A 16,050-nucleotide genomic window follows, 5' to 3' on the forward strand; every position below is an offset into this window, starting at 1 on the left:
GACAGTGAAGCAGTGCAGACTTTGCAAGTTACCAACTCTGATGTAAAAGCAAGAAGGTGTAAAATTTACAATATAAGGCGTTTGCATGAACTGTTACGAATTTTTAAGGCTTGAATTGTTTTAGATGGTGAAAAGTTGCTTCTGTCCATGTTCTAAGTGGCTGTTACTTTAGCTCCTCCGCCAGAATTACTCTTTGCTTCTCCAAACTGAGAGCGCTCTGAGCGCCGACTATTTCAAGTAAGACACTGATTACTCATAAGTAACTCACCACCCAACCTAAAACAATAAAAACAAAAGATAAAACACAAAATACTGCTTTAAGCTAAGCTAAGTTAGCCACTTTTAACTGGATTTGGTTAACAAGCTAGTGTCATGCTGGCGTACATTTGCCGATAACACATCAGTTAGTTCTCAATCTCAATCAGCCTTTTATTTTCTAACTCTGCCTTTTATGTTCTAACTCTGCTCTTTAAACTATGCTGTTTTTAAATACACATAGGTTTATGAGACCAAACTGTGCCTTTATCCACATAATTATTCTATCAAAAGAAACATTCTAATATATCAAAATAATAATGATTTTAAAGATGAATGCTTTCCGTATCCGCCAAAAAAGGATAATCTTTCCTGCATCTGTGTTTGGCAGTCCTTTCCCAACTCAGAAGAAGAAAAATAAATAAGAAGAGCCATCTGCTCTGCTTTATTCTCTGCATTGACAACTCCAGTAGTCAGTAGCAGCTGAGCAGAGGAAGTGTGAGTGTGGGATGGAGAGGGATCAGTGTGGACTCAAACAGTATCCCGCTCACACTGCAGGTTGGGTGTTTTAGTGATGTTCTCACAGGGACTACATTAAGATAATCAGCAGTAAACACGCACATTGAGAAGAAAACAGGACGGATAAACAAAGACACCTAAGATGCTGCTGCTAAGCCGAATTATGCCTCAAACAAAGAGTTGTTGATTCCAACAACTTCTGAGGCTCCTTCCTGACACCAGCGTGAGCTGGGTTCCGTGTCTGGTGGCTTTATAATTGTCTGAAATGAATGGAGCCTTCTCCAATCTGTGCGTTCGTTGGAAAGCAGGGTTTGATTCTCCTCAGCTACGTTATTTTCATTCTGTCCGCAACTTCCTCTGTAAATCGGAGACACAGGGATCCTGGAGAGAGATCAAGGAAGCAGCGTGATGCAACCAGGAGCCTTTGATGGAAGGCTTTTAAGCCGGTCTCTGGGTGTGTTCTTTTAGATAATGATCAGACATTGCACTCCAACATCACTTTGTTAGAAGCATTCTGAGACCTAAAATGTCTCGATGTTGGAGAATCAATCATTCATCAGTGACTGCAGACAAGTTAACTCAGAGTGAGGCTTCAAAGAATATTTAGATAGTCCCATCAAAGTGCTGTGTTAGTGTGGCATCTCATTTCTTAGCCTGAGACCTTTTCAGAAATAACTGATGCAAATGTTTTGTCTGAGCTGCAGGGCATACAGAGACCATGTGTGCTGTTATCCAAGTGGACATGAATCAAATATTGCTTCAATGAATCAAATGTTTTTAGCTGCACATAAATATCCTAATCCTACTTGGAAAAATGGTGTGGTTTATTTTGAGCGTCATACCTTTTACAAACTGCAACCATAAGACAGATTCATTTTACAATAGAAGGATGAGATAGGTCGGTGGAAAATCTGTGAAAATAACTCCTGTTGCATGATTTTTTATTTTTGGCCTGAGAACATTCCTCTTTACTCATCTGAAACGAGATGCTTGAAAAACACAACACTCCAGTCTATTACAGAACGACTTATGTTTCCACATCTCTTTGCGGCTCTTTGAAGATTCCCTTTCACTACTCTGGAGCCTCTGGGGTTATGTTAAGAACTTCATGTCATCTCAAAGGTCATTTCATTTAGGTTTGTGATACATGTTTTCTTTATTTCTTCCCTTATCTTCATTTCAGCCTCACGCCGCCACATTATCACCTCCACTACAGCTAAAGAGTTTGCTGCTGCTTTCATGACCAGTAGTTTTAAAACCCATCATGAACTGTCCCTTCCCCTGAGTCCGGAGACATTTATTTCCTCCTTTCACGCCGCATGCTAAGGAATCTTGGATACTATTGCTCCATATCGGTCTATCTCTGCTAAACCTAAGCCTGACCCGTGGCTCAATGATGCCACCCACACCCTGAGGCGTCTCTGCAGACAAGCCGAATGCAAGTGGAAGAAAGATAGCCTACATGTTTCTCTTGGCATTCTGAGGGACAGTCTTAATGACTACCAAAAAGCTGTTAAAGAGGCCAAATGTCAATATTTGTCAACTGTCATTTCCACCAGCTGTAATCGCCCTCAGGTGTTATTTAATACTATTCAATCTATTACAAACTCATCCAATAATGTTCTGAAAAATGTGTCAGTGGCAACCTGCAATGAGTTTTTGCATTACTTTTTTGAAAAAGTTGCCTCTGTTGGATAGACTATTGCTAATGCAGCTATTGCTACTGATGTCTGCTGTCACTTTTGCTGTGTTTAATGTGTATGAGTCAGTGTCTCTGTCCCTTCTGCTTGAAGTGGTCCAGGGAATAAGATCCACCAACTGCCCACTGGACATTATTCCATATACTTAAACAGGTTTTTAGCACAGTGGGTCCAAGTCTCCTTATATTTATCAATAGTTGCCTCAGCTCAGGGTCTGTTCCAAAAGTGTTCAAGCATGCTGTCGTCAGACCTCGCCTAAAAAAATAAAAAAACTTGATCCTGCAATTCTGTCAAATTTCAGACCCGTGTCCAATTTATCATTTTTGTCGAAAGTTTTAGAAAAAGTTGTTTTCCTCCAGCTCCAATCGTTTGTGGAAGATAATAACATTCTTGAGAAGCTTCAATCCAGTTTCAGAACTCGCCACAGTACTGAATCAGCACTACTCAAAGTGCATAATGACATTCTCACTTCCCTCGATGCCAAAAAACCTGCTTATGTTGTTGGACCTGACAGCAGCATTTGATACTGTGGACCACTCCATCCTCCTGGCACGTCTGGCCCAACATGTAGGACTGCAAGGTTTGGTGCTGCAGTGGTTTAGGTCCTACCTCACGGGAAGAACTTTCTCTGTGATGATTGGCTCCACAGGGGTCCATTTTGGGCCCTGTTTTGTTCTCATTATATCTCCTGCCATTAGGTTCAATAATTCTAAAGCACAAAGTGTCCTTTCATCTGTATGCAGATGATCTAGCTCTAACTCTATCTGCCCATCGTGTCAAACTTTCCAGATGCCATGGAGTCCATCCACAAATGTCTGAGAGACATTAAATTCTGGCTATCACAAAATCTTCTCTCCCTAAACGAAAACAAGACAGAATGTGGTTTGTGCTTAACCTTTCTCTGAACTTGAACTTGAACTTTCTTTGCCCGTTTGTGTGCTGGTTTGGTCTCAGGGAAATAAGAGTATAACAAAATATAAAATGAAAACGCTTAAATCAGAAACTCATATGAACGTGTAGTAAGGGCTCAAAGAACATGATAAAGAGTCTGACATGCTCATCTGGCTTTCAAACTCTGCTAGCACCAATCTGATGGGACCTGATAGCATCTGTGGGCAGCTGGCTCACTCCACAGAGAAGCCACCTCACAGCCCACAGGGCCCAAAGGATCAGTTAGTGTCCGTGCACCAAACACTGGACCAGACACCGTTTATCTTATAACAACCGGAGGAATTACTCCCTCTTTTTGATATCGTCATTGCAGAGATTGGGGACAATTGTAGTTTCTCAACTCTGTAGGGTCTTTCTTCAGCTCCTTCCTCAGAGCATCCAAGTATGTCTGGTTGCAATCTACAGATGGCGCATCCAGCTCAATTCCAACTCCAACTGCGCGCATGCAGGTTAGGATGAGGCATTAGTGGGCGTGGTTTGTTTGTTGTTGTTTTCCCATGTTATTCCAGTCTTGTGTTCACCCTTTTCCTGCTTCATATTTTCGGATGTCTGTTTCTTTCTGTTTTTTCCTGCAACTGAAGAACCCTTGGTTCTGATTTTCTTGGAAAAAAATCCAAACTTCTTATCGCCCTGCCTCCTGCTTTTGGGTTTGTCACAAGTGCACAAACCTTGACACTTTGAAGGCATGCAGTCCTTCTGGGACCCAGCCCCCTTTTACTTCCGCAAGTCCCTGGATCTGTTTGAACTGAGAGTGCCATGTGTTGACCTTTCTGACTTTTAGACAAATCTGGTGTTCCATTATTGGCTGGCTAATAGCATGCCTATTGATCACAACGACCCCCCATCTATAGACAAAACATTCAGCAGGAAATCCAGAAATGACATCTCACTTTCAATTTCATACAATTAACCGTTTCTTTCTATCTGTCTTTTTTCTTGTTGCCCATCATTTGGAACCATTTTTCTATCTCTTAGTTTTGTAATTTGGTCATTTGGAGCCCTCAGAACTGACAAAGGCTTCTGATGGACAAAAAATTCCAGATAAATAACTGAATCACATAATTTCAGGTGGATGAAAGTAAAAGATTTTAGTAAAAAGAAAAATGAACAATCACACAATGAACAATGCCTTGCAGTAGCAGGAACTAGTATATAGTTGATCAATAGAATGAATATAATCTTAAAATATTATGACTTATATTATATCTTACTTGAGTATCTTGAGAGGAATAGAGGTGTCTTTTATGGCGACAATGACCCCACCATGGTCCAGATACAGGATATGATGTTCCTCTTCGAAAACCTTCAAGAGGGAACATAAAGTGCTGGAAATGTTGTCACGTATTAAATCATTAGATTGTGTTAATCTTGATCAGCTGTGAAAAGCACGTTTACACCCAGTCATAATCTGGTGATAAGTAAGGTGTAAAAGAAAAGTGGACAGATATTAAATTGGATTTTATTTCTCTTTCGATTCTTTTAAGAGCAGAGAAAGAAAAAGGTGAGGGGGAGAACCAAGGGAGGACATGATGTACCTGTCTCCATGTCTTCCCGCAGTCTGAAGTGATGTACATCTCTTCCTTATATTCTACGAGCTTGGAGCCAAGGTTACCTGAGGGAAAGACAAAGAACTTCCATCAGACAGGGAGGCTTCACAGATGCGGGAATTAGCAAAAGCGACTGAAATACATAGAGAGAATGGACAAATTGACCAAAAACAACAAAAGTAAGATCGATGAACTGCCTCCTACCTTTCTTTGACCTAACATTTTTATTTTTTTTTTGCCAAATTTTTATAGAAAGGAGTTTCTAGCAGAAACTGGTTGCCACAGAAAATGTAAGGCATGACACGGCAGCGATGGCTCATTTTCTCTCTCACGGACAGGCACAGGCAGCTCACTGACTTCTAGTTTTCAGGAGTTTTGTCTTCAGCTCATCGTTTTGTCTTTTTTTGCTTTCTTTCAGCACAAACAAACACATTAAGGTATTGAATAAATAAAATGCACTTGGGTCAACGACCTGTGCGTTGGGGTGGAGGGGGAAGAGCGGTTTTATGCTCCATTGCTGCACAGACAGAATCAAATATTCAGGCTTCACTCTGGAGGAGCATTACATGAGCCATGTGAAATGTTTGCCTCTAATAGAGTGTCACTGTGCAATCATGATTCAAACGTAAGTGAAATGGAATTCAAATGGAAATAAAAAAAATTAAAAAAAAATTATCTAAAATAGTACAAAGACAATGTAACAGATGTTGAGAAAGATCAATGATACTTTCAGCAAACTAATTCCAAAAAAATGGAGACGTATTCAGTCTACTTTAGTCACACTCACAGTCACACTCATCAGAGGGTTTGTGCTATGATTGAAGTTCTTTGTGTTTGTAGGCTCTACATTATCTACATCTCCTCTCAGAGATAACAGTTATGGCTATGATCTTTCTATATATATGCTCTCATGAAATGAGAGTTTTACATGCTGATTTAAGCTCCTTCTGCACAAATTACACCAATCACCTGACACTTTGTTCATTAAAACTGCAGCTATGGTGCTGCCCCATTATAATGTGGAAATCACATTGAGCTGATCAAAGGGAAATTTTCCCTTCTTTATGAACATTTCTTTGAGGGGCAATGTCAGGCTCAACATGTTTGGATATTTAAACTGTTCCTTTAACTGAGAATCTACGTCACAAGTTCTTGATTCAGCACTGGATTCAGCTGAAAAGGGAAGATTTTGGTGGATCAGATATTTAACAGATTACACTGAGATGATGTCACTGATCAACACAATAAATATCTAAACTAAATGTGATACACAAGTTTAGATGAAAAAGTTATTTAATAATCTAACGTTTACTCAGCATCACTCAGACTTTGTTCATACTTCTGCCTGTTGACGTTTAAATGTCGTTTCAGTCTGATTTTTCTGGGACACCATCAGGACAAGACTTAGTGAAGAATAAATCTGAATCCATCTTTCAATGTTTATCCTCTGGTTCCACAAAAACATGTTCTCTCTTGACATCATTTTACAAGGCACTTTAGCTGCATCTGGAACTTAGAGCACCCCAAAGTGCAACAGCATGTTAAAAACAGTGGGTCAAATGTAAAATACATCATAGATATCTGCCGTGGAGAAGATCACACAGTAAAAAAACAAACAATTCACATATACAAATCTTTAGACTCACCAGCACCCATGATGAGACCTGGAGCTGAGTCTTTAGTGTGGACAGTCCCGGACACATAGGGGTTGTCTGCCCAGCGCAAGTGGAGGTGAAGGTGGCAATCCGGCTGCAGCAGAGAACCAGCACATACACCAATCCATCATAAAGTACAGTGTTGCATTGTGTGCGTGTGAAACAAAAGATTTCAAAGACAGAATGTAGACCAGAGTGCTTCGGTAAATTGGTCGGTGAAGCAGTCACTCAGCCATGTTTAATGAGCCTTATTACAGAAAAACCATATAATTCTCCTGCAAAAGCAGCTCAACTCAGGGATTTAGTCCTGTTAATTTAAATTGAATGTACGGAGAAATATTTTAAGGAAGCTAATTCAATCAAAATGGGAGTATCAAACAAGAGATTCACAACCACATTCGTCCAATCTATAATGGAAGTCCAATCTATAATGGACTGTACGATACCTTTAGAACCAGTTTGTGGCTCATTCGACTCTTCTCTTATTGCTGTCATGGCCACCTTGACCTCAGTTCAAGGCGAACGCTTAATATCTGTTTGTCTTCTGTGGGTTAGACGGTAATTTGTTGTGCTTTCAGTATTGGGTTACCACATTCAGACATGAAGATAAACCTACCCTGTGTGTAGGATCATTACTCTAAGCCATTCTCCAACAGGTGAAGAGATAATGAAGCCAGTTTCCAGTGTTTGTGTGATAAGCTGCAACGTTAGATAGCACATCGACTACAGCTGTGATTTGTGGTGTCACTAAGGCGATACAGTATGTGTTATGTAAGAATTTGAAATGAAGCCCTCTCTGTGCCTGATGGATGTGACTGAAATCCAGGGGAGCTGGCTTTTTTTTCTGCAAGGTAATTCTGTTGAGAAATGGATGAGCCAAAGGAAGGCAAGGTCAGTGTCAGAGATCCAACTACTTTTGTGAGTCTAACAGCAGAAAATGAATCTTGAACTGATATCTCTGTCTCTCCTCATATTTGTCAGCTGACATGAGGGACAGCTCAAATAAGGTACCAGACTCCCTCGCCCTCTATCTTTCAGCTGTGATGTATAGATATCAGACCACGAGCGACTCGCTGCTCTTTACTGTGTAACCCTGCAGCGGCGGCTTTGACAAGATGGATGACAGCTACAGCAGGCAGGCATCTCACACACATTCTTCAAAGTAAAGCGCTCGTCCTTTCTCCTCTTACTTTGTGTTCGCAATCCAACCAACCTGGGGGAAAGGTCGTTGTGCATTGACTGATGGTTGAACATGTACATGATTCCAGATACAAAGACTGAACTTCCTGTGTTGTAATATAAAGTGTACGACACCACAGTGACAGAATGCAGTAACTACAGTATATGACTGGTTAAAACTGAGGTGGGGCCAGAACATTTTACAGTACTACCACTGCACTGATTAATTGTACATAAAAAGTAATCAGTTAAGGTTAGGCATTAAAATGCTTGGTGAAGGTTAGGGAAATTGCTTAAGGTGCTCGGTGGCAACATGTCCTTCAACTAGTATACTACTAGCTTAGAAAACTCTGTCCCTACGATCTAAGATGATGCTTTGCGTGTTCCCTCTGCATTGGTAACCAATGCAACAGGGCCCCTGACCAAGGTTGGGAGTGAGAACACATTTATAATTTGTGTCAGCACTAGGGATGCAACAGTACTCTGTAAAATATTGAACTGTTCGGTCCACTGTGCACGGGACAATACACCCTTATGGACCGCGGGTTTTCGGTATTGCAATTCATTTTGCGCTGATGCTTTACAGGTCACTGTGTGTGCCTCTCCAGGCAGGTGAAACTGTACCGTTGCACCCCTAATCAGCACCTTTATTCTTCAACACAGCCTCAACCCTCTTAGACAAGCTTTCTGTCATTTCTTTAATCAGTCTTCAGGAATAGTTCTCCAGGCTCCTTGAAGAACATCCCAAAGCTCTTCTTTGGATGTTGGCTGCGTTTTGTTCCGTTCTCTGTCAGATGATCCCACACTGCTTCAATAATGTTGAGGTCCGGGCTCTGGGGAGGATCCATCCCTCCATAAGACCTGTTGCCACTGATTTTCAGTCCACTTCTTGTGTCATTTGGCATAGCTCAGCCTTTTCTCCCTGTTTCCCTTCCTTAAGAATGGCTTCCTGACAGCCACCCTTCAATGGAGACCATTTCTGAGGAGGCTTCAGTGAACAGTAGATGAATCAACTGAAGGTCCGGATGCATCTCTTAGGTGTTGTGTCAGGCCTTTGCTGAATTTTTTTCCTATTTATTAAGGATATCACTTTCAGATACTGTTCATCTGTGGAACAAATGATGCGTCTTTGGCTGCTCATAATACGGAACCTACAGATATAATTTGAAATGTATTTCTTTGCTAAGTTATCTGTTGTTGTTATGTAGACACAATACTGGTACATCCCTTGAGTTCAGCACCTTTTCATGCTTGAATGCTTAATAGGTCAGTTTTAACTGAGGTCTGGACTGAAAATGGGTGAAAAAGCAGCCAACATCCAAAGAACAACTGCTACACCACAAAGTCTGGAGAACTATTAATCAAGACCACTTTAAAAGATCAGGAGAAAGTCAGGTTTCATGCAAACAAAACATAAAGAAATGTACCTCTACAAATAACACTTTTTATAGCCCAAAAGTGTCATTTTCAGCAAAAATACACACTAGAATAACAATGGCTACATGAAAACTGCACTTTCTTTATCCTCACTAACTACAGAAACAGCGTAATGTAAACAGTTCTGTTACTGTGAATATCTAAACGATGAGCTCATCTTCAAAAGGCAAAAAGTTAAAGATGAAACAATCCTGAGAAAAAAAAAAAAACCATTTTGTTTTTATGACACTAGTTGGTGAGATTTGAGATTTCTCAGGAGGTAGAGTTGTCGCCTGTCAATCGGAAGATTAGTGGTTGAATTAACAGCTTGCCTGGTGTACAGTGTTTTGAGTGGTCAGCAAGACTTTAAATGCTGTCCATTTACTATTCAATTAGCTTTTTAAAGCTGTGGCTCGTTTGCTGTTATTGGTAGTGAGGGCCAAGTGGTGCAACCTTCACAGATTTATGGACAATGAGACCTGAAACACTGTCCCAACAATCAGCAGTCAAAAGCTCATCTGAGGTGCATCTGTCTGGCAATCTCTAAATTGAAATAATCCGTGTTTACAAAGTAAACAGTCTCCAATCTTGCTTTGGGGCATGTTGTGCAAGCCTGAGGCGCGGGGAGATACCCACTGGTAGAGGGAAGCTTGGATTCAAAGCAAACAGCAAAGGTTTTACTGGCTGGTCTAAATGGGCTCTACAACAGAATAATGCCTGAACTTCAAATCCACAGTGGAAGGTTTTGGCCTTAAACATCCGGGTAAAGGACTCATAGGAGAATGCAGGCAAGAAGAACCAAGAACCAAAGACAGGCAGATGCCAAAGTACCCAAAACATGAACTCCTAGATACACAAAACAAAACGCCCAAAAACGTTGAAACCTTTTCTTATTTTGAAAGTGTTTAAAAGATTTTAAAAATCTAATTTTATATGAAATATTGAAGTTTCTTCTCCTGGTTGATAATTGCCAGTGAAGTCTAATGTCATCCACCTGTCTATTGTTTAACGTATACTCCTGACAAAATGTCTGTGTAGAGCTTAATTTAAGTTATTTTAAGACAATTAAACAATGCAGCACAGAGTCAAATCTGGGGTAACCTGTAAGAGAATTTGTTGAGAGTTAACTGCTAACAGAGAAAATTGCTGGTCGTTTTAGGCTCAAATAGTAGCACTATTTAGGTGTTCTTTCAAAACAGCTGTTATAGAAGATAGGTAAAAAAAATTAAAAATTTGATGGAGTGCATACCACTTTGCAGCTCACTGGTTTGCCGTTCATGTCAGTGGTAGGCGGGGCCAAGGGTTCCCAGTTGCGTCCTTTGTTATAAGTGATAAGTGTCGTCACTTTTCCATCGATCTTCTGATTGGCGAGGAAGACACCTTTGACTCCACGTACCTGGGAAATAAAATGCATTTACTGCAGATTACCCAACAAAAGGAATCTGAATTCTCATTAAAGGCAGCCTGGGCTGTATCTGTTGAACAGAGACCAAACATGGCTCCAAGTGCTGGTCTCAAGGTAAATGCAAAGGGAGAGCTTTAAAGAAGACATATTCTGCCCTTTTTTCTACAAGTTGACACAGTTTCCAGAGGCCTTCATGAAATGTGTGACATGCCTTGGTCAGACAACAGGATTACGTTGCCACGGCTCTCTTCTCAGCCCCGACTCTGCTCCAGTGTAACACAAGCAACACTTTCACAACAACAACATATTTATACGGAGTGAAGACATTAAAGCGTGTTCATGTTCTAAGAAAAGCCGAAGAAAAAACCTTGAAGATATGTAGGGTTTTTTTCCATTTTTTATGGTTTGCTCTCCATTCCCTTTTATCCTCAGTGAGCCCCTTGAAGTTAGTCTATTTATCATTCAATTAATGTGGTGTTTGTGTTGAATATCTCACAGTCTTGCTTTAATCCAGTAACTGAAATCCTGTTCACAATCAGGATATTTTGATTTAATTTATTGAAATTACGCCTACATAGCTGGACCTACGATGTGGAACGGGATGTGACTTTAACCTGCGGTTGAAAACTGATGTGATCAGTGCAGTGTTATGTGGGCTAATGAAAGTTTCTTGAATCTGAAAAGTTTTCTGAAGTCTAAAAATGTTGCTGTTGCTGAAATCAGTATATACTGCTTGGTTTTGCAGCTGTTGTTAGATGTTGTTAGCTACAGGCTCTGAGACGGAAGAGTCAAACCGCTGAAGAGAATGCAAGCAGAGCCAGGCAGCTTGTCCCTTTGCTATCTATTACGGTATGAACAAAGTGCTGATATTCAGAGTATAAAACAAGGCAATTGAGTAAAGAAGCCAGTTGTATTCTATCAGAGCCTCTGGGTCCTCATCTCTCCACATCTGTTAAACAGTTTGTTTTTTTTCCTGCCTTTCTGATCCCTCTGCCTCAGGTTTTTCTCCATGTATGCTACTTGCCTCTCTCTCTATCCACAGCCTGCTCAGCAAGTACACTGTGGAGCGATGCAGAGAGAAGGAGTTGGAGGGAACACAGTGGAGGCCTTTGCCTTAATGGTCTATTGCATATTCTTTTCCCCTCGAACACTTCTACTCGGTTTCTTTCTTCAGCACTTGGTTCGTGACCACTGTTCCATTTATGTAAAGAGTTTGCTGAAACACTCACACAATGGTGAGATGAGTTTCCCCTCAGGGACAAAACAGTGACTCAAGCTGACTTTCCACCACAAGAACCTTTTCCAGGAAGCAAAATCTTGAGGGGGTCCTTTCTTTGTTCACCTCCATTTCAAAGTAGGAATCAGGGGCTAAACAGACATCCAAGGGAGAAATAAAACAACCCTGGTTGGTAGTTAGTGCTTCAGAGATTATCCTCAACTCTCAGCACTGGCCGTATCCCTAGAATTTTATTTACACCAAAATTAGATTAATATTTGACAAAATATCAACACATTCACCGAATAATCAAATGTCTAAGTGTGGATGAAGTGCATGAAACACCGCTGTCGCACGCATGAATACTGAACGTCGGTTGTGTACTTTATGGAATTGCAGGAAATAAAATATTTCTTGGAAGAGTATGTCTACAAGTCTGCACAAACTGCTGGCTGATGTGTTTCTAATCAAAACAACATACTCTGTAATGAGACCAGGGAGTGTATGGAGGGTCCTAAATCAAACAACATGCAGTGCAAAGGCTCTTTTCAAATGTAAACTGCAGTGCAGATTTGATGTAATGTCAAACGGGGAGCCACAGTGGATGAAAAAGTCCAGCAGCTCTGTACATGTGTTTTTATACACACACTTTATACTTTGAGAGGACATTAAGTCTTGTTTTACTGCTGTTAAGATGTACTCATCACATGAATCACCTAAGTGTACATGTAGATGTGGCATACAGAGCCATCAGTGGGTGAATATACCAACATTGTTATTATTTATGTGTTTAATTTGATTTTGCATTTAGTACAGCTCATGTTCAGAGTGTGGTGAAAATAGTCTGTGTGTTTTCTCATAAGGTAGGAGATTGGTTTACTGAGTGAAAAATATTGTGTTATCTAACAGTATGCAGTGTTTAACCTCGGCCAGCAGGGGGCGCAGTGATACACTGTGTGCGCAGGCACAAAGGAAGTCTCGCAGGAATATGTTCAGACAACGAGGACACACACTCGAGTGAAAAGTAAAAATTTGTGTGGCGAACTGTGATGAATAATATGAAATAATATGCTTTTGCTCTTTGCAGGTAAGAAGGGAGAGTTAGAATTGCGTAATTGATGGGTGAATATGCTATGTGGTAGTTCATGATCCCCGTTGGACTTCATGTGGTTTTGTTTATTAACGTTACTTACGTATTGAAAATGGATAGCCAGTAGTTAGCACTGATAGCCTAGCGAACCTCGAGCGCACGTGAAGCTGGAGGGTAGTAGGAGCCGATCTTAAGAGCCTGCACTGCTCGTGTGTAGTTCATGGTTAAATAAAAAAAATAACTCAAAATAGATACATGATTGATGTTAAGAAAACATGATTGGTTGACTGTGTATTTGAGAAACAAGTTTATATGGAATGTACTTAATGAAACTTGAATAGCGATGTTGGTACAGATCATTTTTCTCTGTTAAAATATATACTTCCAGAGAACGAGAACACACAATGTGAAGTTACAATTTGTGTGGCGAACTGTGATGTATTGATGTGTCGTTCGCGAACGATTCGTTCGATATTAACTAATCTTTGGAGTAACGAGTAGTCTCAGTGAGTGATTCGTTCGTTTTCACAGGAAACAGAAATGATTAATTAATTTCCATGCAGTACCCTCTCTCGCCACATGGCAGGCGGCAGCTGCATAAGTTCAGTCAGCAGGACAGGAAACAGTTTTGATTCGTTCACGAGTCAACTCCTCGGGTTACGGCTCCTCGCACAGGAAACAGTTTTGATTCGTTCACAACTCAACTGCTGGCGGCTAAAAACACTGTGAGATCGGGATGTAGCCTAGCGACAGGATGTCAATAAATGATGTGGAAAGGAAGCTCAAAGAAGGTCTTTACAGCACAAAGACAAAGCAAGGCAAGTGTGATATTTGGAGAAGTTTCTCAATTGTCCGTGAATCTCTTTATTAATAGCCTATAAAATGACGTGTTTTCTCCTGCGGGACGGGAGAAGACACAAAATCAATGCATTTCTATTACTGTGCGGGCATAAATTCTCAAAGTTTTGCGGCTGCGGCCGGGAGTGTAACACACACGTTGCGGTGGTAATGGTCAGAAATTCAGCGGGAGCGGGGTGAAGAAAAGAGTCCCGCACAGGACTCTACTGTAGACAGAGAAACGAAGGAGGAAATAAATTATGTCTGATTTGTGATGTTCATTCATTTGTCATGAAATCATAATTAATTAGTGGTCTTCGGTTCTTGTAGATATGTACAGTGTTGTGTGTAAATAGATCAATGATAATGTAATAATGTGAATAGATACTTTTGAAAATTATATCAACATATTGTTTTTGTGTTATACTCTACCATAAAATATAATAATAATAATAATAAGACACAATAAATGCACTATGTAACATTTTAGGGAACTTATTGTTACTTTTTCTCACTTAATTGTGTTACTAATTGTCAAAATCAATGTGAGTTTTACATTCACTTGTTCTCTACCAGATGTCACGTGACAGGGCTGAACGGTCGTTCAGTAAATGATCCGATTCAGCCAAAAGAGTTGAAGTTCCCAACACTACTGTGATGAATAAAATGACATGCTTTTGCAAAATTAAAGATTTCAAATTAAATGTGTAGTGGAGGCAGTTTCACTCTGCACCACGCTACATAGACCTCGACATTTGCTTGCTCAAATTCAAGCAGCTCTGCTCACACAGCAATGCCCACACTCCTGACAGAGAAGCGACACATTTCAGCAGACTGTCTGATCTACACTGTTACTAAGACTTCAGTGAAAATGCAATAGACCTTGGATTAAAATAATCTTTTAGCTGCTTGAAAGAAAGCCCTGGGCTGTTTAAGTTCTGAGTGCTGTTGGTTGAAATGCACCTTCAGACGCTGTACCTGGAAACTATTCAAAGCCTCCCAGATGCTCCTTGTGTATAAAAAAGTTGGAGGAGAATGAGATACTTACTGAAACCAACTATAAATCCACATATGTAAAAGCTTATACCGTTTGTCTCGGTACAACATTGATGATTTGTTTTTGTTTTTTTTCAATCGTATTTATTGCTAATTGTATTAATAAAGAGCAGTGTCAGCACCACTGAACTCTTAGGTAATCCTTTTCCACTGTTTTCTCTCTGATCGGTTGTCTTTTGGAACCCTATTTGGATATGAGGAGTCCCCAGCAGAGACAAAGCTGATGGTTTTCCCTTGTCTTGACTTGACTTCAGATATAATAACAGCAGAAACTAATTAGACTAAATCTTCATGTGTTTTAAGAGTGTAAATTGTAAAAAAAAAAAAGAACCTTTTTGCACACTATATGTAGCCTTCTTGTCATCTCACCTCCAGAATATCGATGAGAACACTCTCCTCTGGCTGCTTGGTGCTGCGCACGTTTTCCAGGACGATGGAATAGTAGACACCTTGGGGGTCCGACTGGTACAGGTTGTATGTGTCGGTCTGATACCACTCCTGTAGAGCAAGGAAGACCTGGTTCTCGTCTGTACTCACTATCTGCACATCCTAGAGGTAGAAATAGAGGATGAGAGCAAAGAAGAAGTTGGGGTGAAGAATGAATACTGAATATTTTCTAAATCTGTTGTGCTGACAAAACATAAACAGCAACTGCGGCGAGAAAAATGAACAGAAAACTAACCAAAGTGAAGAAACATAATGGATACAACCCAAAACAGATCATAAATTAATATTCTGTTCATAAAAGAACATTGAAGAAATGTGAAAAATTGAAAGTGAGACATTTTTTTTATTTCAAGATGAAAAAAATCTGCTCATCTTGAAACTAGAGGCAGCAACACGTCTAAAAAAAAAGTTGGAACGGGCAAAACAAAAGACTGAAAAGCCTTTTAGGCTTATAACCTGTCCCAGCTGCCATTGGGAAAAGAGGCAAGATATACCCTGGTAAAGGTCCAGCCCAGTCCATCACGGGGCCACACAGAGACAAACAAGACAAACGATCGTGCATGTTCACACTCACTGCTAGGGACAATTTAGACTCACCAGTGGACAAAATATTCAGAATTAAGATGGTGGGCGGAAGCAAGAGTGCCTGGGTAGAACCCACACATACACAGGAAAAACATCCAACTCGTCAGAAAAAGGCCTCAGCTGGGATTTGAATCAGGAGCCCCCTTGCTGCAAGGCAATGGTTCTTTACCACCATGCAGCCCAGAATAATGC

General features: G+C 40.4%; 1 protein-coding gene across 5 annotated transcripts in view; it reads right to left on the bottom strand.

The window, feature by feature from the left end:
- The window catches only part of sorcs2 (sortilin-related VPS10 domain containing receptor 2), a 295,718-nt gene that overhangs the window by 20,546 nt on the left and 259,122 nt on the right, over positions 1-16,050 (bottom strand). For all 5 annotated transcript variants that reach the window (XM_072376958.1, XM_072376956.1, XM_072376957.1 and 2 more), the window contains exons 9-13: positions 15,196-15,375; positions 10,472-10,618; positions 6,619-6,721; positions 4,961-5,037; positions 4,637-4,728 (exon numbers count right to left, since the gene is read on the bottom strand). In XM_072376958.1, the coding sequence (XP_072233059.1) occupies positions 4,637-4,728; positions 4,961-5,037; positions 6,619-6,721; positions 10,472-10,618; positions 15,196-15,375 (599 nt within the window). The remainder of the gene's footprint in view (positions 1-4,636; positions 4,729-4,960; positions 5,038-6,618; positions 6,722-10,471; positions 10,619-15,195; positions 15,376-16,050) is intronic.

This window comes from Leuresthes tenuis, unplaced genomic scaffold, assembly GCF_036924035.1.
Source record: "Leuresthes tenuis unplaced genomic scaffold, fLeuTen1.0.hap1 SCAF_22, whole genome shotgun sequence".
Lineage (NCBI taxonomy): Eukaryota > Metazoa > Chordata > Actinopteri > Atheriniformes > Atherinopsidae > Leuresthes > Leuresthes tenuis.